This window comes from Furipterus horrens, unplaced genomic scaffold (genome assembly GCF_987537825.1).
Source record: "Furipterus horrens unplaced genomic scaffold, mFurHor1.1.pri manual_scaffold_5, whole genome shotgun sequence".
In the NCBI taxonomy this organism is placed as follows: Eukaryota; Metazoa; Chordata; class Mammalia; order Chiroptera; family Furipteridae; genus Furipterus; species Furipterus horrens.
In genome coordinates, this window is record NW_028327175.1 from 178,360,882 (window position 1) to 178,387,793 (window position 26,912).

The 26,912-nt window shown below is 44.2% G+C and overlaps 1 protein-coding gene across 2 annotated transcripts in view; it reads right to left on the reverse strand.

Annotated features, from left to right (window-relative positions):
• The window catches only part of TMEM273 (transmembrane protein 273), a 35,147-nt gene extending 9,216 nt beyond the window's left edge, over positions 1 to 25,931 (reverse strand). For both annotated transcript variants that reach the window (XM_090279517.1, XM_090279516.1), the window contains exons 1-2: positions 25,854 to 25,931; positions 768 to 821 (exon numbers count right to left, since the gene is read on the reverse strand). In XM_090279517.1, coding sequence (XP_090135643.1) covers positions 768 to 821; positions 25,854 to 25,899 — 100 coding nt within the window. In that variant the 5' untranslated portion in view covers positions 25,900 to 25,931. The remainder of the gene's footprint in view (positions 1 to 767; positions 822 to 25,853) is intronic.
• Positions 25,932 to 26,912: the final 981 nt, after the last annotated feature.

Below are 26,912 nucleotides of genomic sequence, written 5' to 3' on the forward strand. Positions count from 1 at the left end.
AATCCAAAGTCATGGATGTGGCCGTTAAAATTCTACACTCGGACCCACTGAGGCCAATCTAATTTTCCACTCTCCTGAGAGCACATTCACATTCTGGCTCCTTTACCCACACCACACCCCCTCTTCCTGGAACTCCTCCCTTCCGCTATGGAGTTCACTTCCAAGATTCTAATGTTCATTTTTCTGCCTTCCTATATCCCTTCCTCACTTATACTTTCATTAATCCTTTTATCAAGTATGTGTTAATTGTCTGCTCTGCGATGAGCACTGAAGGCAAAGGAATGAGATCTGTTCCATCTCGGGGAACCTACAGTCAGGTGGGGAATACAGGCCTCACTTCAATGACAGGTGACAGGGTTGGGCTGGCTGACATGGGGTCAGCAGCTTTCCTGGAGGAGGTGACAATGCAGATTGCACCTTGTCCTTCTAGGTGAGCTCTGAGGTGGAGAGGAGCTGGGACTGTGCATACGGGGAGAGAGAGTGGGTGAGCGCACAGAACATGGCAGAGGCTGCTGTCTAGGGATCAAGACTATAGTGCAGGGCACCCTGAGTGCTGGCTCTGCTCATCTCAGAGAGCGTAGACAAAGGTGGCCCTGATGACTCATATTCCCTTTGAGGACAGGCTCTTGGGAAGGACAATATCTCCAGGATAAAAGGCAGGTCTAGAGTTGAGGGCTGCCCTTCCTTATTCTGCGATGACTGGCCTTTTGGTTTGCCTCTTTCTTGCCCCTTGCCTCCCATGCAGAATCAGCTGAGCACTGACCTACCAGTTTCAGCCCCAGCAGACTTGCCCGTTGCCAACACTTGAGTTCCTCCAACATCTGCAAAGAAAGAAGACCCAGAATCTGCTTAACACAGAACTGCCAGCCAAGCCCCTGTCCCCAACAACCTCTCCCATAGTCTGGGAAAGCTTTGCCACACATGCCCTTCCTGCTTGGCCCTGGGTGCCACAGAGTCTTGTGAAGCCTTGCTGGAATGTCAGAGCCCTCCTCAAAACCAAGATGAGGAGAGAGGCTCTATTGAATTCAGTAGAGCCAGCTCTTTGACATGGTTTCCCAGACACATACTCTGACCTTGCCTGCTTCTCCAGCTTCCTCCATCACTCCCACGAGCCCTTATTCCAGTCAGACTGAACTGCTTTCCGTTTCTCACACAGGCCAGGGATCTTCTGCCTCTGGGCCTTCTGCACAGACCCATCTTCTCTCTTCTCCTCCTGCATTTTGTCTTGGTTCCATGTCACTGCCTCCCACACCTGGCTAAGCCAACCTCCTGCATGCTCTACTGCAATAGTACTCACCCATCACAGCTGACCACATCATTTATTGAACAACTTATGGAGTACTGCTGTGTGCCAGATGCCCTCTTAAGAGTTTCTCAGCTATTAACCCATTCACTGCATCTTTTGGCTGGTCTCCCACTGGGTTGTGCATTGCTCTGTGGGTTGTTCTACCTGCAGCATTTGACACAGCTCCTAGCACATAGTAGGTATTGATACATGTTTGCTGAATGAATGAATAAATGAATGGATGTATGAGTGAATGGATGAATTAAACAAAGCATGTTGCAGGGGTATCTCACTCTTCTTGCCAGGGCTTGAACACTTGAGAGAGGGGACATGTCTCACAGGTGGGGCCAAGGTCAGACAGACCCTAGGAGAGTTAAGGCAGAGCTGTGAGCATGGAAAGGAAGGCACACATTAATTGGCCACTTACTTGGAGGCAGATACTTGTGCAGCACTCATGTTAATACATTTAGTACTCAGGGCAAAAACCCTGTAAGATGAGTGCTATTATCATTGCCACTTGATGAATGAGGAACCAGAGGCACTGAGAACACGATGATGTGCTCACGGGTCAGGAGAAGTGGAAAGTGGCAGGGCCCAGATCTGAACTCCAGGGAGGCCCTGCAAATACAAATCCCAGGGAGCTAACAGAATGATGCCAGAACAGTAAGTCTACAGGATGAAGGGGCTTAGGCAGGGGGTGAGTGGATGATGAGGCCCAATCTCGATACTCAGGTTCAAGCTTTCAGGTGAAGCCAGAAGCAGAAAGCACCATAACCCTTGTTTTTCATTAAAGGGTGCAGGTGACATTGTTGGGGGGAACCAGATCATCCCAAGCTTAGTTTCAAGAAAGTCTGCCTCCCCAGTCCTGGCCTCCTGGAGGCTGAACAATGGCTGAGGCACCTGCTCCCTAAACCAGTGCTTACCAGTTATGCTGACCATGCTCAGTGCTGCCTAGGATGATGTGTTGAGTTGACACTCCACAGAGGACATTTTCACTTTATGCAATTTCAGTGGGGAAGGGATCATCATAATGAAGTTTAGTATTTGTCTGGTGGCCTCACTCGGTAAGTAAATAAAGCTGGGGGATTCTGAAGTAAAAGTACACAGCCTGTTCTATTTACAAGTCTGCTTGGAAATGTAGTGACTCCTCTCTGTGTTTGAGAATGCCTCCCCGCACCACTGGGAGGCCTGTTGCTTATACACACACATATCATAGACATTCCTGTGCACAACCTAACCCTGGTTTTGCCATTTCTCTGAAACCCTCACTGAGCTTTCTTGTTTCTTTATATAATTCTTTACATTAATCCTGCTGCTCCAGAGATGCTGAAAACCAATGGTGCAAAGACTTGTATTTTGTATGTAGCTGAACTGAGTTTACTAAACCAAGTGGCTGTGGCTGGGAGCTGACTCGCAGACTGATGCCTAAGAGTCAGAGCTGTACATGCTGCCACTCACCTTGGCTCCTTTCCCAGCACCAGTATGGCTGTGCTCTGCCTCTACTGGACAGAAGGCAGGTCATCAGTGAGTGGTCCAGGTTCATTAAGAGACAGCCTTCCCCTTGTCTCCTCACATACACACACACCTTTCTTGGTTCCCACCATCACTCTCCACATGGAACATGCACCATAAAACTTCATACAAGCTTAAGATGAAACTTGGACAGAGAAAGAAAAAAGGACACATATCATAGTGAGTGACACAAAAAGAGTCAGAGAGCTAGAGAGACACACACATAAAGACACGCCAGGAAGCATGCACACATAGACACACGTGGGGACTGTGCCAGAGCAGCTCAGCCTGTTGGCAGGAAGGCCAAAAAGGGAAGAGGAGGAAAAACATCTAATCAAATGAGGCCTGGCTGCTCAGCATCCTTCCTCAGCCTAGCCCACCAAATAATAGTACTAAACTCTAAGCTCCTGTCCCTCTCTGACAGGGAGTCCATGGCAAAGGCTCAATTCAGCTTGAGTCCCCCCCCCCCCCCCCCAACACAGGGTCAGGGCCCTAAGACAGCACGATCCATGCTTCATCCGGTGTTCACCAGAAACCTTGAGCCAACCCTTATTCCTGGCCCCGAATAGGCTCTTCAGGCTCCCCTGCCTCAGGTCCAGGGTCAGGTACTGAGTAAGTGCCTTCCATGGGACCATTGCTATGACAGCTGCAGGCAAGCAAACCCTGGTGCAAGACCATGCAGTGCACTCAAAGAGGCCACATCCTCTCCCAGAAATCCCTGTTAGCCATCCCATGGCCACTTGGCAGTGGTAGCGACAGCCTTTCCCCTCCTGGAAGAGGGAAGTACCTCCATGCAGCCCTCCCCCTGCACTCTGCCTCTTTGTCCTGAGCTCTAAGGAGTCCCTGGATGGGGATCCATCCTGAGCACACTAGCCCACTGACCCCACCCCTAAATGCTCACACTTTGTATCTGTGAGAGAGCCAGAAAAAAACCAGAAGCCACTCTACTTGGAATTCTCTGGGTTCTCTTGCAAACAGGAGGAAGGAGCTTAGCATTCAGAGGACAGGCTCTCAAATCCAGGGGAGAATCCAAGGGGGGCTAAGCAGCATCTGGCTGTCCCAAGGCTGGTCTCCTGGAGAACACAGGGACCCTGCTAGTCAGGAGATTCATGGGGCAGTCGTAGGCACAGTGCTGACCAAATCTGACTTGACTGCCTGCACTCCTTGGACTTTTCACACTGAGCCGGGTGCAGAGAGCAGGAGCAGAGGCCCTTGAGCACTGCCCTTGCTACTGCCTAGAGCAGAGAGCTGGTAGTGGCCTTTAGATGGGCCTACTAAGGGTCCAGACAAGGTGGCTTCACCCACATAGTATCTGCATGTGCCCAGGTTGAGCTCCTCCCACCAAGCACACACCTTAGGCTATACCCACCCAGAGGCTGGTTTCTTTTTCTAAGGTACACAGTCACTTATGGCTCTGAGTCTAGGGTCTCTGCTTGCTTCTCATGCCTATGTGGGCATGCTGTTATCAGATGACATGATACTCTACCCATTTTGCCAGCCCCTCTCTGCAGCCCCTCCCACCTTAGTCCTGCAGAATGCAACCTGCTTGCTGCAAGTGGTTTCCCAACAGGAAGGAGCCTCTTGCAAGAGTAAATGGCCCTGAGGCCAGGTAACTGCCTGGGTCCGGTGCCCCTAAGAAAGAGAGGGCAGTCAGCAGGGAGGGCAGCAAGCAGGACGCTTCAGGACAGTGAGCCGAAGGCACAGTGTGATCTTGGTCCAGCTCAGTTGAAATCTGACCCTCTGAGAGACCATCCCTGACATTCAGATCTCCCATGCTGTACACATGTGTTGGACCCACCCTCAGTGGGGCTGGCACTCTTCAGCACCCTTATTTGGGCACAGTCAGGCTGTGCAGTTCCGGTGTAGGGCAGAGGGTGTACACAGCACTCAGATATTGTTCTACATGTATCTGAACTAAAAAAAGTGTTTGTCAACTGATGCCTGGCCATTTTCATCTTGGAACTTAAATATTGCAGAATGGCTACTAACTTTAGATTCTATGAATTCCAACATTCTCAGCTAGAGAAAAGAGTTGCAAGTACCTAAAAGAGGCAGCCGTCATCTCCTAACAGAGTCTATACATAGGAATGAAGTACCTAAAGTGTGCTCTGAATGATGCTGGTACCCAGGGGGACCCAAGAGCAACTGAAGATCTCTGTCTCCCATGAAGGATCCCACAGAATGACAGGGAAGACCAAATTTACACTAAAGAAAAGATCAGAGTGTCATTGGTGATGTCCAATGCCTTCCTGCAAACTTCCATCTCCACAAGCTGAAGGAAATCTGAATTGATATGTGGGGTGGGCACTTATGTGTGTGGCTTGCCCACCTCTCTTGACTCCTCAGCGCTGGCAGCACCTAGGTTTTCTTTTGGGGAGTTACCTGCATGTGAGTCCCTCAGAACCTGTGACCCATTCCTGAGTAATTAGCATATTCTTTCTTCCTGTCAGCAGTAATTGGTCCAGGGGCAAGTTAAGTCATTCAATTCTATGAGCGTCAGCTCATAGAGGTGAAGTCAACTCTGGAACTTCAGGGAAGATATTGAGAAACAGAAGTGTTTTCCACATTTGGTCATTGTGGAGCTGAGGGAGGCCCACCGGGTGGAGGGAACCTGCTGAGACTGAAGCTCCCACCCACCTACCCCTGGAAGAGGATCAGGCTGAGACCAAGGTCTAGAGATAGTTTTTGAGTCCCTGAATGCGGCTGTGCCTAAAACACCTCTGAAAGGACAAAAACAGCCCCTTTCAGGCCCTCTTTACCAGCACTAGCTATCTCTCTTTCCTTAAATCTGTCAGGCATAATTAACTGTTGTTTCTCTGAGCCTCTATTCTCAGGACTGGGAAGATTACTAAAAGCATTCCCCCCACAGGTGTTTTAAAACTTATACAAACAGGACATATCAGACTGCAATACCCAGACCCTGAACCCAAAGATAACAACAAAACAAACTAAAGCCTGCACTATCAGCCTGAAACCCCTCGATTTACAACTAATTGCTATTATTACCTAGCTACAGCCCCTTCCCCCTTTTCTGATCCAATAAAAATTCACAGCCCCTGCTCCTCAGGCTGGTGCATTTCTCCACACCTAGCCCTTTCCATCTCTTGAGAAAATAAAAATAAAACTTTGTCTTCTGCATTTTCTTTTCTTTGTGAATTATTTCATAGCCCAGGTCACTGACCACACTAACAACCTGTTCTTGACTTTTAAGTCACCTCAGTAAGGAACACCCTATCTTAATCTTATCTAAGCCAAGTAACTGTCATCTGCAATCCGAAGAGTCTGATGACTTAGGTGGCAGGTCCTTCAAAAGGCATCATTGGAAATCAGGTAGGAAAGGCAGGAATGGGACAGACAATGCTGGCTATAAACAAGAAGCTCATGGCAAAGCCTCAATAACCCAACTAGGATCTGCAAGCTAAGCAACTCGTGCTCCTCCCTGCCTTTGCATATGCTGCCCTCTTTGATGCAACACCTTCCTTGTCCCTATGGAAAGCTCTTACTTATCCTTGAAGACTTATCACAAAGCAGCCTACTCTAAAAGTCCCCTTGCTCTCTGTTGGTCCAGGATCATTCCTGCCACCTCATCGTAACTCTGTCCCTACCCATTTGCACTGCCCCACAGGTTGTTCTGTGGCGCTAAGGGCACACTTTAGAGGGCCCAGAGTGAGCTGTTTCTCCCAGGACAAGGATGACATGTGAGACTCCTTGGAACTAGTTTCTCCTCCTGAAAGATTCAAGGAGAAGGTGGAAGGGAAGAACCCTGAATTGACTGAGCAGTTGCCCCCAAACTACTGGTCATTAAACCAGAAGTGGCTTGAAGTGATAAGATCAAGGTTCTAGTACTATGATAATGGGGCTCAGGAGGGAAGTAAAGTTTAGCCACAGAGAAATAAATTGCGTGATAGCATTGTTCTTGAAACTCTGAGAGTGGGAACACTCATAGAATACTCATGCAATCATGTGGAACACACATGGGACACATACAACTATGTGGAATACACATAGCACACTCATGTAACGGTGTAGAATACACATGGAGCACTCATGTAATCGTGTGGAACACATATGCACTCGTGCAACTGTGTAAAACACACACAGGAAATGCTTGCAACCAAGTAGAACATGCATGGAACACCCATGAAAACACATGTAGTATGCATGGAGTGCTCATGCAACTGCATAGAATGCCCATGCAACCATGTGGAACACACATGGAACACTCATGACTGCCACTGCTGTGGTGCCTCTGTCCTCTCCACTTGAGGCCACAGACTAAGCACCACAGCCAGGACCCCAATGGGAGTGAGGACTGGAAAGGGAATTGGAGTGCAGAGTGAAAAGGGACAGTTCGATCATGCTTCATGCCAGTTTAATACCGGGCCTCACTTTTTCATCTGAAAATGGGAATGTAAGACTCTGACATATAGAAAGAACTCACTAAGATAATTCTCTTCTTTCTGCCCATTTGTTCCTAGCTTCCCTGTAAACTAAGCTGGCTTTGTGGGGGGAGGTCCCATAGGAGCACAAGGCCTGTTTCTCTCATTGTGCTAATTTGGGTGCTCTGGGTACTGACAGCCCTGTTTCTTCCTCAGAGCACATGGATGGATCTACTTCTCACTGAATTAGCCAGAGCACATCCTCCCCACACCTAGCTCAGTACCACCTGGCGCTGGCCAGTAGTGGCCGGAATGCCAAGAAGATGGGCAGTGAGTAAGGAATGCCATACATTGGGCCCTTGTTAACACATGGAAATACATGGCCATTACCAGGAGGACCAAGGTGGATCTAACCCAGCCTGAGGGAGTCAGAGAAGGTCATCTGGGGTGTTATTTAAATTAAAAATAAAAGGACAAATAGGATCTGGTGAAGATGGTGGGGAAAGGGTGAGAATGGGGACAGGCAATGAAGGTGCCCCAGTAAAGGAAGAGTGAAGGCCAGGAGGCCCAAGGGAGCACAAGAGCTTCAGAATAAAGAAGGAAGCTCAGTGGGTCAGAGCAGCTAAGGGACATGGATAAATTGAGGCTCTTGGGCTTTTCAGAGAAGAGAAAGGACTGCAGCCAGGACATGGCCATCCTGGGGAGGAACTGGACACAGGCAGCTCTAGAGGGCCACCAAGAATATAGAGAGGCTGAGCTGAGACTGTGAAACACAAGGGGAAATGCCTCCAGCTTTTCCTGAACAATCTTTGCTAATTAATTCTTAAAGAGTCACGCATTGGAATTAAAATACTCAGCTACAGAAGCCAAAATGATCAATACTTTTCCAGGCCAATGGAGGGGCTGGACATAGGGAGCTGGCTTCAGCCCCAGGTAGAACCAGGGTACTGTAGGCCCAGGGAGTTCTCCCAAAGGTGGGATGCACAGTGTCTCAGGTCCATGCTGGCTAAAACCAGGAGGTAGTGACACACAAATGCTGTCACACCTGGCAGAAGTGCTCACATGCCAAACCTGGCCAGGGAGCTTCTAAAAACTTGAGGGAGTCAGAGGTGCTGAAAGCTTGAAACTGCCCTGGTGGGATGGGAGGTAATTCAGAGATCACCGGACCAGCAGACGCCAGCAGAACACCCAGCTAACCCTGCTCCACCTTGAATACATCTGTGGGGGCATGAAACCTTCCCATGAGCCCACTGTGGATGGGAAGGACTGAATCTTGCAATCAGAGCAACTGAGTCCTCATCTGCTACAGTTCAGCCAGACTTGATGTGGCTCCCAGCTCTGTGGCCCTTCTGTAATGGGCTGACAACAAGAAGCCTGCCCAGCCACACACACAGTGTGGCTGTGAGACTTCTAAAGGTGTGTGGGCGTAGACTCAGGTGTCCTCCATGGGCACTTAGACATCTGCCTGAAACAGGGTCTTCAGATTTCCTGGGGCCATGGGAGATGTGGCGAGCAGAGCGTAACCAGAAGGCAGCTCTGGGGAGGTGGTCATATCAGCAGGGAGATAGGCCTCCCCATCAAGGGCTCAGGTCTCTGATGTTGGGACAAGCCGAAGAGCCAAGCAGAGGCCTCTGTAAGGCTACATGACTCCAGGAGAGAGTGGCTCACCCACTTAACATCAGGGCTTCAGACCAGAGAAGGCCTGCTTTTAAGAGTGAGGCTTTGCAGAGAGAAAAAGGACAGGGATGCTGGAAATAATGCAGAATAGCTAACTAATGCTGGTAAAGCATTGTGGATGGGGAAAGCACTACATAACTGCTAAGTGGTGGGGTTATTATTATTCATGCAATATTCATACTGTGCTCTTTAGCCTCTGGGAAGCTCCGTTCAGTGGTCCCCCAGGACCTGGTAGGAAGCATGTGCCCAGGGGCAGTGCTGTGGGAAGACAGCTGGCATGGCCCACAAAGATGAGGTTATGATGATGCAAAGGAAACAGTGACACCAGCCAACACAAGAGCCCTGGACCTTGGCAACACAGAGCCATCTGCCTTCACCTACCAGGAGAGGTTCCCTGAGTGCTACTGTGGGCCAGGGTGTGCCTGGCATTCCCATGATAGTTATCTATCCTAAGGCAGCTTCTAACGGTTGCAGAGCCGAGGGCATGCCACATGTCTAAATATTTTTAAGTTGTAAATCAAGCCACACACAGGGCTTGTTCACCTCCCTCCCAGGGGTCATCTTTCTCAGAGGGAAGCCCAGCTCTGCCAAAGCCTCAAGGGCTGGCAAGGTGTTCTGGACAGAGCAGGAGGATGCTGAGTCTAGCTGGGTCTCCTGGAATGACTAGACCCTCCAGGATTGGGAATGGGACCTGGACGGTAGTCAGACCACCAGCAGGTCCTCCTACCCAACTCGTGACCTGGAAATTGGGCCTGCCTAGGAATGCTTGCTGGTCATTGAAATGACAGCTCTCCCTCCCTCACTCTTTCATATCCTTGACCCCAAGCAGGTTTTGGTTCCCCCTGCAAGAGACCGCACTCACATTCAGCTTTCCAGTACACACAAAAGTCCCTTTCTCTTATATCCATGTGTCGATCCAGTTCCTGAACTCCTAAAGGTTTTCTGGCAAGACCCATAAGAAAAAAACATCTTGGTGTTTGGATGAATGTGTGTGATATGGGGGCCTCCAAAGGCAGGGCAGGGGCAGGGGCAGAGGCTCTCTCCTGGGTACCATAATCCTTTCACCAGGAAGCCCCAGCAGATAATGTGCCCTCTCAAGGTCACACACCTGAATCAGAGGGCTCTGGAGTTTAAACCTGGGTCTCATGCCAGCCCACAAAGCAGAGAGTGGCTCCAAGCTGACTACAGTTTCATAATGTGTCATGTGTGGATCACCTGAAACATAGGAGAATCTCTGTTCTTCATCCCCCAAGGTAACCTCAGGGACCCTTTCTAAGTATCTCCATTGGGTCAGTTTAGCTGCCCTGTTCAACACTGTCTTCTGTGGGGCGGCACATGGCCTGGCCAAACACTGTGACAGACATCACATCTCAGTCACACCTCTGGACCTCAGGGTATGTGCTGCTTCCAGTGGGGAAGCTGGAGGGAGCTATGCCCTGCAGACACAGAAGCCAGCATAGACTCTGATGGCATGGCTCTAGGCAAATCCAGCCTGTCTTCTGCCTACAAAGTCTCCCTGCTGCTAGTCACCCTGCTACCTGCAACTGGGGCCCTCCCTCCAAGGCTGCTTAATGCCCTGCAGGGTAAGATCTGCCCTCCTTCACTAGCCCTTTTTAACTCTCAGACCCATATTCCATTCCCCTCTACTCCATGCTGCCTTCACCCCCATCCCTCCTGTTTCAACCAGTTTTGCTCCTACAGACTGGTTTCTGGAAGCTGAGATTCCCCTTCGTGCACTAATCAGCTCACCAACAAGTGTCAGTTACTGGGTATTGCTGAAGTGGTGGCTTAGCAAGACCAGATTCCTGCTGACAGAGGCAACAGTACCAGGGGAGCAAGACGCCAAACAGACAAGCATGAAAACAGATCTGCTTCTAGGATTGTGAGGAGCACTGTAAGAGAGCATCTCTGGGGCCCTGGTAAAAAGGCAGCACACATTCCACACAGGGCACATGACATGAGGAGGCCTTAAGACTGGACAGGAACTTGGAGATTGGTGGGGCTGGGGAGCCAGAACACTGGGTAGGCCACATGACAGGTGGGGGAAACCTGTAGATAAACACTTTGGTCTGTCTTGGCAACAGTGGGAGGCTGCTGAAGGATTGCAAGTAGGCAGAGGCATAATCAGTTTGCTCTCAACAAAATTTCTCTGTCAGGAAGCCCTCTCAGATAACTTAGTTTGGATTAAGGACTCCTCCTCTGTTTCTCTTTGTGTTTCATTCATCTCAGCACTTAACACAGCACATTGCAACTGTCCTCCTGATAGACTACCAGTGCTTTCACCTTGGATCCTGACTCACATATTTTTGTGTCTCAGACACACCTGGTGAAAGTCAATATTTGCTTAATGTAAAAGAAAGCCTCTGTGTCCATGTGTTCCAATCCTCTGGGATAACCCTCAGCTCCAGACCCTCACCACTTACTTCCTCTAGACACAGACTCCTTGACAACATGGCCCAAGGGTCTGTACAGGGTCACACAGGTCTCTGAGCTGGGAAAAGGCAAGTTACAGGCAGAAATTCCCTAGTTGCTCATCTGTTTCATTCAGACAAGCAGGAAAGAGTGAGCCCTGTTCATCTGACTGAGAATCATTCGTTTGTTATTTTGTGAAATCAAATTTAATAAAAGAAGCAGTTCAAGGAATTCTGGTGAATTAATGAGGGTCTTGGTGTGACAGAGATGCTTACAGTGACTTTAAAGAAGAAGCACATGTAGTTTAATTTGAAAATGAGTGAGAAGTCTGCAGATTTGTGTCAACCAGGTCAGCTCTGGCTACTCAGCCTCTCAGCTATGGCTCCATCTAGGGTGCAAGGACTACAGGGATTTCCTGTCAGGTATTTTGCTGGGGTTGTTCCCCCTGCCTTCACCTCATGGGGCATTTTATCCCCTTCTGGAGCCTCTAGGATCAGGTATGTGTGTCTAAGAGATGTTAGGTAGCCCAAACACGTCCCCAAAGAACACTCCCCAAAATCACCCGTGCCCTCAGGCTCTTAACAATTCATTTCAGGGAAAGATTGGAACAAGCTTACTTTTCTTTAAACCTCTCACTAAGTAGAGCTAAAACCCCTTTTATTATACTACAAACCAACATAAGTAGATCCTGAAAGATGGAGAGACAAAGCAAACTGACAAAGGATATTGGGAGCCCTGCTGGAAACAACAGTGTCCTGAGGTCAGGGTGTGTCTTAGTAGTTGGTATCTGTAACAGGTCATAAATATATGAGTCAATAAATAGACTTTCACCCAGGCATGCAGCAAACCCGCCGGCCAGTGTACAGAGGTGCCTCCAGCATGCCCCCCCTGGCGTAGAACCAGTCTGCCCACTGCAGGACCTGTGCCATTTCCCAGAAGAGCCTGTGACACACCCTCCCCAGTGGGCAACTGGTCAGCCCACCTCTGACCTGTGCAAGGGAGCGCACTCACCCCTGGATGAGGCCAGAGGAGGGTGAAGTGAACTAGAGGCACTTTGTAAAAAGTTTTGGGTGCTGGCTCTGGAGAAAGAGCTGGGAGAAGAGTGGACTAGATCCCAGTGCAGAATCATCCCCAGTACTATGCGAAAAATATCTTAAGCAGACTATTCCCCTCCAAGTGGCATCAGCCAGATGCAGCAGCTTGACAACTGTATACAAGAAAGTCACGAGGACTTCCGGTCAAGATGGAGGCTTAGACGGACACGCTAGGTCTCCCTCTACAACTACAGTGGAATACAACTACTTCAAAACAAAGGATAACTAGAAATTCCAGAAAATAAAGCTACACGGAAGCCCAACATATGAAGTTATAAACCAGCGGTGCCATTTGGGCAGGTAAGAGTTAAAGAAGGCAAAGCTGTTTGCGGAGCGGCGGGGCGGGGCGGCGAAAAATCCCGGAGGCAGTCAAGCCCCTGGCGTGCGCGACTCCGGCGCTGGGGAGCAGCCGCAGCATCGCCTTGAACAGTGAGGCCCAGGGGGACGGGAGGACAGATCCCGGTCTCCTAGCTGAATAACTGTGTGAATCCATCTTGGACCCCCGCCCCCACAGAAAGCACCACAGGGCTGCGAAATAGGTCGCGGACAGGCAGGCGACTCCGATCAAGCCCCTGGCCTGCGCGACTCCGGCGCTGGGGAGCAGCCGCAGCATCGCCTTGAACAGTGAGGCCCAGGGGGGCGGGAGGACGGATCCCGGTCTCCTGGCTGAATAACTGTGTGAATTCATCTTGGACCCCCGCCCCCACAGAAAGCACCACAGGGCTGCGAAATAGGTGGCGGACAGGCAGGCGCCGGCGGTCGCTGATTTGTGACGCGTACGCAGGCACTGCCCCCTGCCCCCGACAGCCGGCCCAGGAAAACAAAACGCATCTGTCAAAATGTGGCAGACAAATATAGAGATCCCGGTGACACAACTCACCAGACAGCAGATAGAGAACCTGACAGATGAACAGATAAGAAACCTGTCAGAGGCTCAGTTCTGGGCCATTGTTAGCAGGTGGCTTACAGAATTCACAAAAGAGCAGGAAAAAGATATGAAAGAAGCGAAAAACTTTCATAACGAAAGGAACAAAACCACATACGAGACAGATGGTGAGGAATCCAGAGTCCATTTCAACAAACTGGAATATGGAGAAGGAACAAGCAGTCAACCAATGCAGCGAGAGGAAAGGGCAAGCAACAATGAGAGGATCAGAAACCTCTGGGACAGCTATAAAAGGCCCAACATAAGAATCATTGGTTTGCCAGAGAGTGAGGAAGATGAACTAGAACTTGAAAAATTGAGTGAAAATATAATAAAGGAGAACTTCCCAGACTTGGGGAAGGGAATAGACTTGCAGGTCCAGGAAGCAAGGAGAGTTCCCAAGAGACTGGACCCAGGGAGAACCACTCCAAGACACATTATAATCAAAATGTCAAAAATCAAAGATAAAGAGAGAATCTTAAAAGCAGCAAGAGAGAAGAAAAGAATTATGTACAAAGGGGTCCCAATTAGACTATCAGCTGACTTCTCAAGGGAAACCCTACAGACAAGAAGGGACTGGCAAGAAATATTCAAAGTAATGAAAATCCAAAACCTACAACCACAAATACTCTATCCAGCGAAATTGTCATTCAGAATAGAAGGACAGAGAAAGTGTTTCCAGGACAAAATAAAACTGAAAGAGTTCATTAGATCCAAACCACTGTTATATGAGAAGTTAAAGGGACTGGTTTAAAAAACAGAAGCTAGGGAGATGAAACAAAGGCAAACGAAACAGGCAACGAGAGTGGAAAAGGAACTGTGGGTAAGGGAAACATAGTGGGGGGAGGCCAACAGGGAGGGGGAGTGGGGAGAGGGAGGGAGATAATATAGGAATTGGGGATCATGGTAGGAGGGAATGGAATAGACGGAGAGAGGTTGGGAGGAACTGTAAGCACAACTAATGGACATAATCTAAAAGGGGGGGACAACTGGAGGGAGGGGGCCACCGGGTGGAGGGGAGCAGAGGGAAGGGAAAGTGGCACAAATGTAATATTTTAATCAATAAAACACATTAAAAAAAATAAATAAAAAAAAAAAAAAAAAAAAGAAAGTCACACCACAAAGGCAGGAAATAAAAGCAGGTCAATCTAAGAACAGAAACAACAAGAAGAGCCACCAAAAATGGGAAAAAGGAGAAATAACACTCCAACAAAAGGAATGCAGGAATTCCCAGAAGGAAGGGTAGATGAACCAGAAGCAAGCAAACTATCAGATATGAAATTCAGAACAATGGTAATGACAAACCTCAATAAACTCAACAAACTTGAGTACAGGTCTTTTACCTCTTTGGTAAATTTATTTCTAGGTACTTTATTTTTCTTGTTGCTATGGTAAATGGGATTTTTTTCTGGTTTCTCTGATATTTTATTGTTGGTGTACATCAAACTACAGAGTTTCTGCTCAGCAAAAGAAAACATCAGCAAGATGACAAAGGAACCAACCATATAGGAAATACCAATAATCTTGAAATACCAATTCAAAAAAACCTATGCACCCCTATGTTCACAGCAGCACTCTTTACAATAGCCAAGTGCTAGAAACAACCTAAGTGCCCATCTTTAGATAAGTGGGTCAAAAAACTGTGGTACATTTACACAATGGGGTACTATGTAGCAGAAAGAAAGAAGGAACTCCTACTATTTGTGGCAACATGGATGGAACTAGAGAGAATTATGCTTAGCAAAATAAGCCAGGCAATGAAAAACAAATACCATATGATATCACCTAATACAGAAAACTAATGAACAATACAAACAAATGAGCAAAACTGAACCACAGGCATATAAACAAGGAACAGACTAACATTTACCAGAGGGGAGCAGGGAGGGAGAGAAAGGGGGTAAGTAGGGGAAGGGTCTAGTCAAGGAACTAGTATAAATGACCCACGAACATGGACAACGGGGTGGGGATTGACTGTGGGAGAAGGAGTAGGCTGGGGGGGGCAACAATGGGGCAAAAATTGGGAGAACTGTAACAACATAAACAATAATAAAAAATGAATAAGGTAGGAATTGCTCTACCATCCTGAAACTTATATACCTACAGAAATCAAGACTATATGGTACTAGCAAACAAACAGACACATACATTAGTGAAAAAGAAAAGATATCGCAGAAATAGGCCACACAAGTATAACCAACTGATTTTTACCAGGGAGCAAAATCAGTTCAAAAAATAGAAAGATAGTTTTTAACCAATCATGCTGAAGTAATTGGATATTTATATAGTATAAAAGTATCTTAACCTAAATTCACAAATGAACTTAAAGTAGATAATAGATTTAAATGCAAAATATAAAACTATATAACTTTTAGAAAAAATGTAAGATAAAATTGTGGAGACTTGGGGTTTGGTGAAAACTTCTCAGATGTGATACCAAAAGCATGATCCATAAAAACATCATTAATTTATACATAATTAAAATTAAATACTTTTGTTCTATAAAAAACCCTGTAAAGAGAAAGAAAAGAAAGGTAAGAGAGTGGGAGAAAATATTCACAGATTACATATTTAACTAAGAACTCATGCAAAATATATTAAAAACTCTTAAAATTCAATAGCAAGAGAAAAACAAACAAACAATATAATTAGAAAATGAGCAAAGCCAGTAGAAAAAATCTTACTCTATCAGGAAACTTCTCCTTGCCTTCTGGGGGTCCAGCTTTTTTTCTTTACCCTCTGCTGACTTTCTGAAAAGCCCTGGTGTAGTAGTTTTCTTTGGTTGTGTGGTGATTTGTCACACAGGGAGGAAAAAGAAAACCTAACACATCAAGAATAGTTTCTCACTGGAATCCACACCCCACAGGATTCTGAACCATTGTCTTGGCAGGAATAAGAAACAGGGGAAGAGCTGTCAGAAAGGATCTTTACAAAGATCTCAGGGACTAAGAGCCAAGGAATAAAGTGATGACTTTGACTTGTAAGATAAAAACGAATTTAATTCTCTTTACCCCGGCCTCTGCTATCTTTTCATTATAAATTAAGGAGAGGCATAAGACTGTTCTCTTCAATAACTCTGGCTCCTCTAATGAAGAATGTTTTAGAAAACTGGAATGTAATTAAAGTGATATTGTATTTCTTTTATTAACATGATTATAGTAATAAATAGATTTCAAGTACTTTCCAATGGAATTAAAATGGAGACAGATGGCTGACATTTCAGTTGGAATTAGAGTCTACAGGAATATTTTTTATGTCAGTTTTTTTTTTAAGGTTCAAAGCTCTAATAAAATGTCCAGAAACTTTGCCAGCTATTTTCAATAATTATTTTTAGAGCAATGTTTTAGCAAAATTTAAAAATACTTATCAGTTGATAGTTAAATGGCAAAATATTTACTTAGAATTGTGACAACCATAATATAAAATGTAGTTGTTAATCTTTTATTATTGTTATTATGTCAAAAGTACATCAGCCTTAGATATCCTATGGCTCCAGATATGAAACCCTGAGAAGGACATGAAGTCAGTTATGTAGTTTTCTGGTGGGGAATGGATAACCAGAATATAATCATTAGCATATCATGCAAACCACCAAATGTTTTATGAAAATTTTTCTGTAAAAGAAAGGGGACGGAAGCTTCTAAAATATCAATGTCATAAAAGACAAAGGCTATGGAGACGTTGCAGACTAAAGAAGGCTAAAGAGACATGGTTACCAAATGCAATACCTGGTCCTCCTCTGACTTTTTCCTAAGGTATAGTCACAGCTGCAAAGGACATTGTTAGATCAACTGAAAATATTGGACAATGATAGATTATGTAAATGTAGCTTGTCAATGTTAAATTTGCTAAAGTTGATAACAATACTGTGGTTATATGAGAGGTTATCTCTAGAGAAATGCACACTAATGTATTTAGGGGTTTAGAGGATAAAAATGTGTTGTATGCAACTTACTTTCAAATGGCTCAAAAAAATTTTCTCTCTCTGATAAATTTGATTGCATCACATTTAGAGACTTCTGCTGAACAAAGGATGCCACGAAGATAAAAGATAAAATGCTGAGAGAAGATATTTGCAAATATTTGCAACACATGACACAATTAATATGCAGAAAAAAATATACAAAAGACCAATAGCCAAATAAAGATAACATGAAATTTACAGAAAAAGAAATCTGGCTGTCTGATAAATGTAGGAAAAATGGTTATTCTTATTAGTAATCAAGAACACATAACTTAAAAACATGTGGCAATAATATTTTATAATCCTCCAATTGGCAAAAAATGAGAAGTCTGAAAATATCAAGTATCACTGAATCTGTACGGGGACAGAATGTCCAGACCTCACTGATGGAAAGCAATTTGGCAATGTCCAATAAAAAGAGATCATGCATACCCGTGACACAGCAACTCTTCTTACAGGTGTGTCTCCTACAAACACAGCTGCACCTGAATTCCAGGATGTAGGACCAAGAAAGCACATTGCAGCAGCACTGGCGGTCATACAAAAAGGTAGAAACAACCTCAATTCCATTAGTACCAGAATGGATAACTAAATTATAAACAGTGCTTCAACAGAAGCTCTATATGCAGTTGCAAATGAGCATGTCTGATTTACATCAGAATGGGTAGATGGGTAATGTTGAAGGTTCGATGGTGGCATTCAGGCCATCTTTAACACCTAGAAAGTGACACAAGAAGGAAGAGCAACCAAAGCCAGTGCGTTTTCCTCTGGAAAGGGAGGGAGAAGAACAAGACAGAGGAGGGGAACCTAAAGGGCTTCAGCTCCATCTCTAATGCTGTTTTTTTGATGAATATGTCAATTTTTCTCATAGTCACTTTTAAATACATATATCTTTAGGATAACCAAATTTTTAAATGTGTTAATTTATGGTGTTGGGTCCATGAATGTTTGTTACATTGATTTCAGTTTTTAAAAATATTTTGAGAATATTAAAAAACTGCTTTTTCAAAATTCTCCAGTTACTCGGTGTGTGGGATCCCACAAGAGCCTGGACATCATTGAGGTGACAGGCAGAGATACTTCTCTCCCTGCTGTGTCCCTGAAAGCCCTCTTACTCACAGTTCTCACATACACCCTGGAGTGACTGGCCTGGACACCTGCTCTCACAGGCTGTTCATTAAGTTATACTAGATAATTCTCTAGGTCCCTTTCACCAGTCCATAAAGGGAAAACCCTTTTTCTTACTGCTTTCAATAGGCTGTTATGTTATTTTTTGTTCATAGAAATTTATTTATTGGAATTAAGAGTATATATAATCGTTATGAACAATTTCAACACAGAGAAACTAAAAAATGTCTCATAAGCTTATTTCCTAAAAAGAATAAAGAATACTATTAACCATTCATTAGGGTTTTGTCCAGTCAACTTTTGGATAGGTAAGCAGATATACACAAAATATAACTACATAATTATAACTTAATAACTAAAACTTTGTCACTAATCCTCGGTCCACATTTGTGCTGAGAAAGTTGTGCCTTTTATTTAAACATACTGGATATTATTTGAAACTTTAGAGCACAGTTGATTTACCAGATTACTACTGAAAACATTTGTTTCTGGTTTTCACTGTGGTCAGAAATGCTGAATAACATTCTATTAAATATTTTGGAGAGCTTTTACCCTATTGTTTCATTTAGATAAACTCTGAAGTTAGAATTCCTGGGTAGAAGTTTGTGAACAACTCATATTTTGATACATATTGCCAAATTGCCTTCTGTAAAGATTTGATCAATTGGTTCCCCCAATATCCTGTAGTGAGTGTTCGCTTCATGTCAGATATTGGCTTACATGTTTAAACATGGGAATAAATGAAATTCTCTTACCATCCCTGTGAGGTGGATACTATTATTATCCCCAAGTTACAGCGGAGGGAACGGTACACAGAGAAGATGAATAAAGATCCAAGATGGCAGTGGAGTAAGTGGAAGCTACACTAACCTCCTCCCAGTATCAATCTGGTATTATAACTTAATTGAGGAGAAATCATCTGGAATAACCAACTGAACACTAGCTGGAGAGAAACATTATAACCACAGAGAGACAGAAAAGGCCACTTCATCACAACGTGATTGGTAGGAAGTGCAGAGACGCAAAATGACTGGCTGGGCTCCCACGGGTGGCAGCTGAAGGGATTGAGAAACAACTCAGCAGCCAGAGGTTCCACCTGAGAAGGGCAGGGTCTAAACTCCCAGCTGGGCTTCCCAGCCTACAGCAAAAGAACTGAAAGTAAAATAGCATCCAGCTGTGAAAAGCAAAAAGCCACAGGGATTTTTTGCTAGCTGGAGAGAAACAGCTGGAGAAAAAGAGCTCTTAAACGAATCACACAGGCAAATATTTTAGCACTCACATACCTTGGGCTCAAGCAGAGGGAGGGCAGAGAGGACCAGAGATGCTTGGGGAGAATTTGTGGTGGTGGCTTTGAGGAGAGAACTGAGGGAGCAGCTGACCAGGACCCAGTGCTGATTCATTCCCTACACTGCAGTCAGACCAATCCCTTCCAAGTGGCATCACCCTGAGGGGAAGCAAAAGCCATGCCCACAGGAATTAATCTGCCCCACCCTCGGTGATTAAGCCTAATGGCTGATCACAGCCTGAATAGATTAACAACTAAAGGAGACAAACAAAAGCAGTAGATCTCTGGTAGTCCCCAAAAGGCTGCCTAGGCCCAGGCTGGTACATGGTCCGACGCCACCAGGGGCAGATCCAGGAACTGCAGATCAATCTAAGAAGCAGCAACAAACAAGAAGAGTTACAAAAATGGGGAGATGCTAAAATTCTCAACAAAATATTGGCAAACAGGATCCAGCAACACATTAGAAAGATCATATACCACGATCAAGTGGGACTCATCCTTGGGATGCAAGGAAGGTTTAATATTTGCAAATCAATAAACATAATACAACACATAAACAAAATGAAAGACCAAAACCACATGATCATATCAATAGATGCAGAAAAACCATTTTATGAAGTACAACACCCATTGGTGGTGAAAACACTCAGCAAAATGGAAAAAGAGGGACCATACCTCAACATAATAAAGGCCATATATGAAAAACCTGAAGCCAACATCATACTCAATGGACAAAAACTGAGAGCATTCCCCCTGAGTTCAGGAACAAGACAAGAATGTCCACTCTCTCCACTCCTATTCAACATAGTCTTGGACATTCTAGCCACAGTAATCAGACAAGAAAGAGAAATAAAAGGCATCCAAATTGGAAAAAAGGAAGTAAAACTGTCATTATTTGCAGATGACATGATAGTGTATACAGAAAACCCTATAGACTCCACTAAAAATCTAGTTGACCTAATAGGTGAATTTGGTGAAATAGCAGGGTGCAAAGTTAATATTCATAAATTAAAGGCATTTCAGTATGCCAACAATAAAATATCAGAGATAGAAACAAACAAAAAAAATCCCATAGCAACGAGAAAAATAAAGTACCTAGGAATAAACTTAACCAAGGGGGGTAAAAGAACTGTACTAAGAAAACCACATAACACTGAAGAAAGAAATTAAGGAAGGTACAAATAAATGGAAGCATATACCATGTTCATGAATGGGAAGAATCAACATCATTAAAATGTCCATATTACCCAAAGCAATTTATAGATTCAATGCAATCCCTATTGAAACACCAAAGACATATTTCACAGACCTAGAACAAATACTTCAAAAATTTATGTGGAACCAAAAAAGACCCCGAATAGTCACAGCAATCTTGAGACAGAAGAGCACAGTAGGAGGAATCAGAATACCTGATACCAAACTATACTACAAAGCCACAGTAATCAAAACAGTCTGGTACTAGCATGAGAACAGACATATAGATCAATGGAACAAAATAAACCCAAGTCCTTATGGTCAACTAATATTTGACAAAGGGGGAAGGAACATAAAATGAAGTGAAAAAAGCCTCTTCAACAAGTGGTGTTGGGAGAACTGAACAGGGACATGCAGAAAAATAAAACTAGACCACCAACTTACACCACACAGGAGAATATACTCAAGATGAATCAAAGACTTAAATGTAAGCTGTGACTCCATAAAAGTCCTAAAGGAAAACATAGGCAGGAAAATTTCAGATATCACACATAGCCATATTTTCACTGATACATATCCTAAGAAAAGGGAAATAAAGGAAAGAATAAACAAATGGGACTACGTTAACCTAAAGAGTTTCTGCTCAACAAAAGAAAACATCAGCAAGATGAAAAGGGAACCAACCATATCAGAAAACATATTTGCTAATGATACCTCAGACAAGGGATTGATGTCCAAAATATATAAAGAACTTATACAACTCAGCATCAAGAAGACAGACAAGGCAATTAAAAAATGGGCAAAGGACCTGAATAAAACTTCTCCAGAGAGGACATACAAAGGGTCCAGAGGCATATGAAAGAATGCTCAACATCACTAGCCATCAGAGAGATACAAATAAAAACCACAATGAGATACCACCTCACACCAGTCAGAATGGCCATCATCAACCAATCAACAAACAACATGTGCTGGTGAGGATGCAGAGAAAAGGGAACCCTAGTGTACTTTTTGTGGGAATGCAGACTGGTGCTGCCACTATGGAAAACAGTATGGAATTTCCTCAAAAACTAAAAATGGAACTGCCTTTTGAACAAGCAATTCTATTGCTAGAATTATACCCAAATAATCCTGAAACTCCAATTCAAAAGAACCTATGTATCCCTATGTTCATAGCAGCACTATTTAAAACAGCCAAGTGCTGGTAAAAACCTAAGTGCCCATCTGTAGATGAGTGGATCAAAAAACTATGGTACACTTACACAACGGAGTACTATGTAGCAAGAAGAAAGAAGGAACTCCTATCATTTGCAACAACATGGATGGAACTATAGAGAATTATACTTAGCGAAATAAGCCAAGCAATGAAAGAAAAATACCGTATGCTATGACCTAATACAGTAGAATAATGAACAACACAAACAAATGAGCAAAAATTAACCAGAAGCATGTCAACAAGGAGTAGACTGACAGTGACAAGGGGGGAGGGAGAGAGTGGGGTTAAGAAAGGGGAAGGGTCTAGTTAAGAACATGTATAAATGAACCATGGACATGGAAAAATGGATGGGGACTAACTGTGGGAGAAGGGGTGGACTAGATGTGGGGAAGGAATAGGGGAAAAATGGGACAACTGTAATAGAAAACCAACAAACAAAAATTTTTAGTGGAGGTAAAAATGAAAGCAAAATAAATTAATAAATGAGCCAGCAAATTCCTCCTCCCCCCAAAAAACACCTCACAAGTAGGAAAGTGAACAACAACAAAAAAAATGTATAGTATTGAAATGCAATTTTAGTGAATATTAGGACAAGGATTTTCCTCACACTGTATATTTTTCTCCCTACATTATTCCTCCAGAATTTGGCATTCTGAAAAAGTAAGTAATGACATAAGGTTATTTGCATAAAACTAGTAATACCAGTTGTTAATAGAGGTCTTGTTGACCAAGACTTTGATTGGAATGTCATGCCTAAAGGAGGAATGCCTGGGCTCTGGTTGTTACCAAAAAGCCCTGAGGAACTGGGGTTGACTTTCGAAGGTAATAAAAGCCCACAAGAAAATAGGCCTGGTACCTTGGTTTGTTGTGTGGTTCATGGCAATCTTGCCAGGGAGGAACGAAGGTTGTTTTCCTGGAAGATGGCTAGAAAGGACCTTAAGGCACAACGGAAAACATGAAGGACTTGGAAAAGACAGGTATTTACAGGCAAGGCTGAATGGTAGGTATGTGGCTCAGCCTCTGTGCCCTGAAAGGCAGAGTGAAAGTCACCCTAAAGGTACCTTGTGTAAGTACCAGCAAAGCAGATGTAAAGATCATATGTGATCATTTTCTGCTCTTGTGATTATGCAAACAAACAGGATAAATTAAAACTGGACTTAATGCAGTCCCTTTAATGACAAGGAGGGTAATCTTAAGGAGAAAAATTGCAATTCAAGGAAAACCACAATGCCCAGTTGTAGACTATAAAGTAGTGCAGCTAACTATCTTTAAAGTTTGTTTTCATTTAAAGTTTGTCTTCATTTGAAAGTTAAACTAGGTCTGTGATATCATCAAAGATGCTTAATTTACAGGCAAGAAATGTCAAATGCCTTGCACCTAAATGTCTTTCCAATACAGTCTTGCAGATACAGAGAATGGTTTGTGGGTTATGTTGTGTAAATTAACATGTGTGTTCTTTTTTCATATGGCATAAACCTATGATCTCATTATCTGAGTGATTGTCTGTACATATAGGGCTCACTTAATCCTGTCTGCATTGCTGCCTCCTGAGACTCAACAGTTTGGCCGAACTAAGTGGCTGGATTGGTGAAGTATGGGATGGTCTGTGGGCTTCACTTTAAAACTGGTTTCTCTTTTCTATCCTAATGGCTTAGACATAAAGGGACCAGAGGTCTGAGAGAGGGGAATCCTAAAATACTCCCCTCAGTCCAAACTAAGTATAGTGGGCAAAAAGGTTTTGGACAGGTATGAAATGCCTTGCACACCTTCCTCCAAAGAAGCCCCTTTTTTTCCCCTAATATGGACATTGAAAAATTAATTCCTGTCTTTTGTCATCTAGTGGCTATGGATTGAATGATGCCTTTTAACCCTGTTGCCAAATCTGTTGCCCCCACAATACAACAAGGATGTCAGCCTGTTAAACCAAGCATGCCATTGTCCAGGGACAGCCAACTGACCTGGAGTCTACAAGATCCTTCCCCATGTGAGAAGGTCACTCTCCCCTCCACACCCCCACTCTTATTAGGAATTTCTGGACTCAAGGGTAGGTAGGACGACGACCATGTCCAGCTTGAAGCAGCTAGAGGAGCATGAGACCTTCACTCACTGCCCTTTATAATATTATAAAGGGTCTTAAGTCTGAGAGGGGGGAATTGTTACAGAAAGGTGACCTCACCACAAATATATATATAAAGTGGAGGGGAAAAGATGAATAACTGGCCCCATTGCCTGAGCTGGTAATAGTAGAGCAAGGGTTCCTCTTCAGGGAGTTTAGAGCAGAGGCTCATTCCTAACCAATATTATCTCTACTAATAGTTTCTGAAAACACTAGCTGAAATACCTTAGCCAAGTCTTAAAACCTCACCATAAAATGCAGGCAAGAGTGGGACCTCTTCCATAGAGTTGTGTTGGAGACTGAATGAGGTCATGCAATATATTTGACAGAGAATGCAGTGTAGCAGACTACAGAAGCACTTACAAATTTTAGGTGTTATTATTTATCCTATTATTTGTGAGCTTGAGCATTTTAAAGTCCTACTGTTTGTAATTCTCCAAAAGTGTCTCTTTGTATACTCTGCTCATTTTTCATTGGGTTTCTTAGATTTAACTTCCTATTTCCCCCAGAGGAGTTTATCTAAATATGTCAAAAGCAGAAACAAAGGTTAAAACTTCTGCTACTTTCTGCCACTTTACTGAGCACACTACTTGAGGTGCCCAGCTCTCTGCTTCTCACCATCCTCTTGTTGCCACTGTGGGAGGTCGCTTCCATGTCTAAACTGATATATGCCATGTCTGTCTGTCTTTGTTTTCTGCTGGGCTTCTTGCAGGCTTCAGAGCCCTGCCCATGGCAGTAACTTTGCCATGTCCAAGATATAAGCTATTACTCCACAGACAGAGTATTAAATTTAGAGACCGACTGCTTGCCTTTAAATCTTGACCCAGTGAAAGTTCTTTAAAAGTGCATCTTTGTGTATCTGAGGGATATCCATTGCTTTTTCAATAAATAACAGTTGATGTCAAAGATAATTTTGCAAAGTTGCATGGCTCTTCCCTTCTCTGTCTGTCTCTATCAACGCATGCTTCTAACCATCACTATGTGCCTCCTCCATTTCTATCTCTTGTAGTGTCTTCCTCTCTGTTTCTCTGGCCTTATACGTATCCCACTATATCTGACTGTGCTTTTTCACTAGTCTCTGCCTCTCTCTCTTGTTTCTTCTTTTGGTGTATAGGATTAAAGATTACTTTAAAAAACAAAGATACCTCTGGATTAAGTAGGGGCCTACCTTAATCTATAATAAGACTGATTCACCATTAACTATAGAAAAACATCTACATACCTAGTTTCTCATTTTATGCAATTATTTTGACTTAATTAAATTTAACTTAATTTTCATACTATCCTAAAATGTAAACTATTATCATCCATTTCATTGGCTCAGAAACTGATACTCAGAGAGTCTAAAAAGTTTGCTGCAGTTTGTCAGCAAAGGAGCCAGGTTTAAAATCACATGTGTCTAAGTCCCAAGCCCAAAGCTCTTTCTGCCACATGACCCTTTCCTGTTCTTCCCAGCCCAGAGCATTTGTAAGATACAGCAGGAATGAAACAGACAAGAGCATTGCTCACTGTCCAGTCAAAGTGAGAAAAGCCATCTGTCCACAGGGACACACCATGCTCTAAGGACTGAGTTCCAACAGGCAAGTGCTCACCCAACTTCCCACTTATGGTAACACCCCTGCCATAGAAAAGTAACATCCACCCCAATATCATGTGCCTCACCTACCCAGGAGAAAGAGAAGGGCTCTCAGCATTCTGGCCACCAAGCCCATGATGGCTCTCTGCTCCTGGATCTGCACAAGAACAGGCACTGGCAGGCTGTGTGACCCAAGGCTGCTGGAAACAGGCAATAAACCCCACGTGATGGGAGGGGAGGAAGCCACTGTCACAAGCTCATGCCTCTTATTTCCTCTCAACCCTGTCTGAGGACAGTGCTTAAGGAAGGCCCTGTCATCCTGGCCTCTGCAAGGTGGCAGAAGGTTGTGATCCACAATAAGGACTTACTGTGACATGCTGGGTGCTAGTTTTTACCCAGCTCTGTCTCCTGCAATCCTCCCACACAGCACAGAAGAAAAGCACAATTGGATGCAGATTTTTGCCTGAAGACCCGGCCAATAAGTCTCAGAGGGCATACGGGCAACACTGCTTGCCTGGGTCTCCAGCTCCTGCTGTGATCCCCACAACTTGGGGCAGGATCAGAAAGCTCCCTTCCTTGGTCCACAGTACAGCCCAGTCACTGTTTTTGTGCCATGAACCTCTTAGAGTCTAAGGATTCTTATGACTCTATTCTCAGAATAACATTTTTTAAATGCCCCAAATAAAGCATGTAAGGATTATAAAAGAAACCAGTTAATATTGAAATGCAGTTATCAAAATATTTAGAAAACAGATTTATGATAAAGAAATATAAGTGCTTTTTTATCCACACAGTAAATAGCAAGAATCTAGTGACAGGAAAAATAACTACCACAGTCCTGACATCGCGATGAATATGAAACATATTTAGATAGATGTGTAACAGCTAGAATATGGATGAAAATATTCAAAATACTTACTACTAATAAAGTCACCCAGGTGGTAATGTCATTGTGGTTAGGCTGCACTAACATCAGAAAAAAATGCCAACTTTCTATTAGAGGTTAGAGGACAGAGATGTTGACTTTTCCATCCAAGTTCACAGACCCCAGGCCAAGCGCCCAGTCCTAGCGTACACTTGATTGTCAACACATGCTCAACCCACACATTTGGGGCTACAGGTTCTGTACTTTTTTATTGATACCTGCTT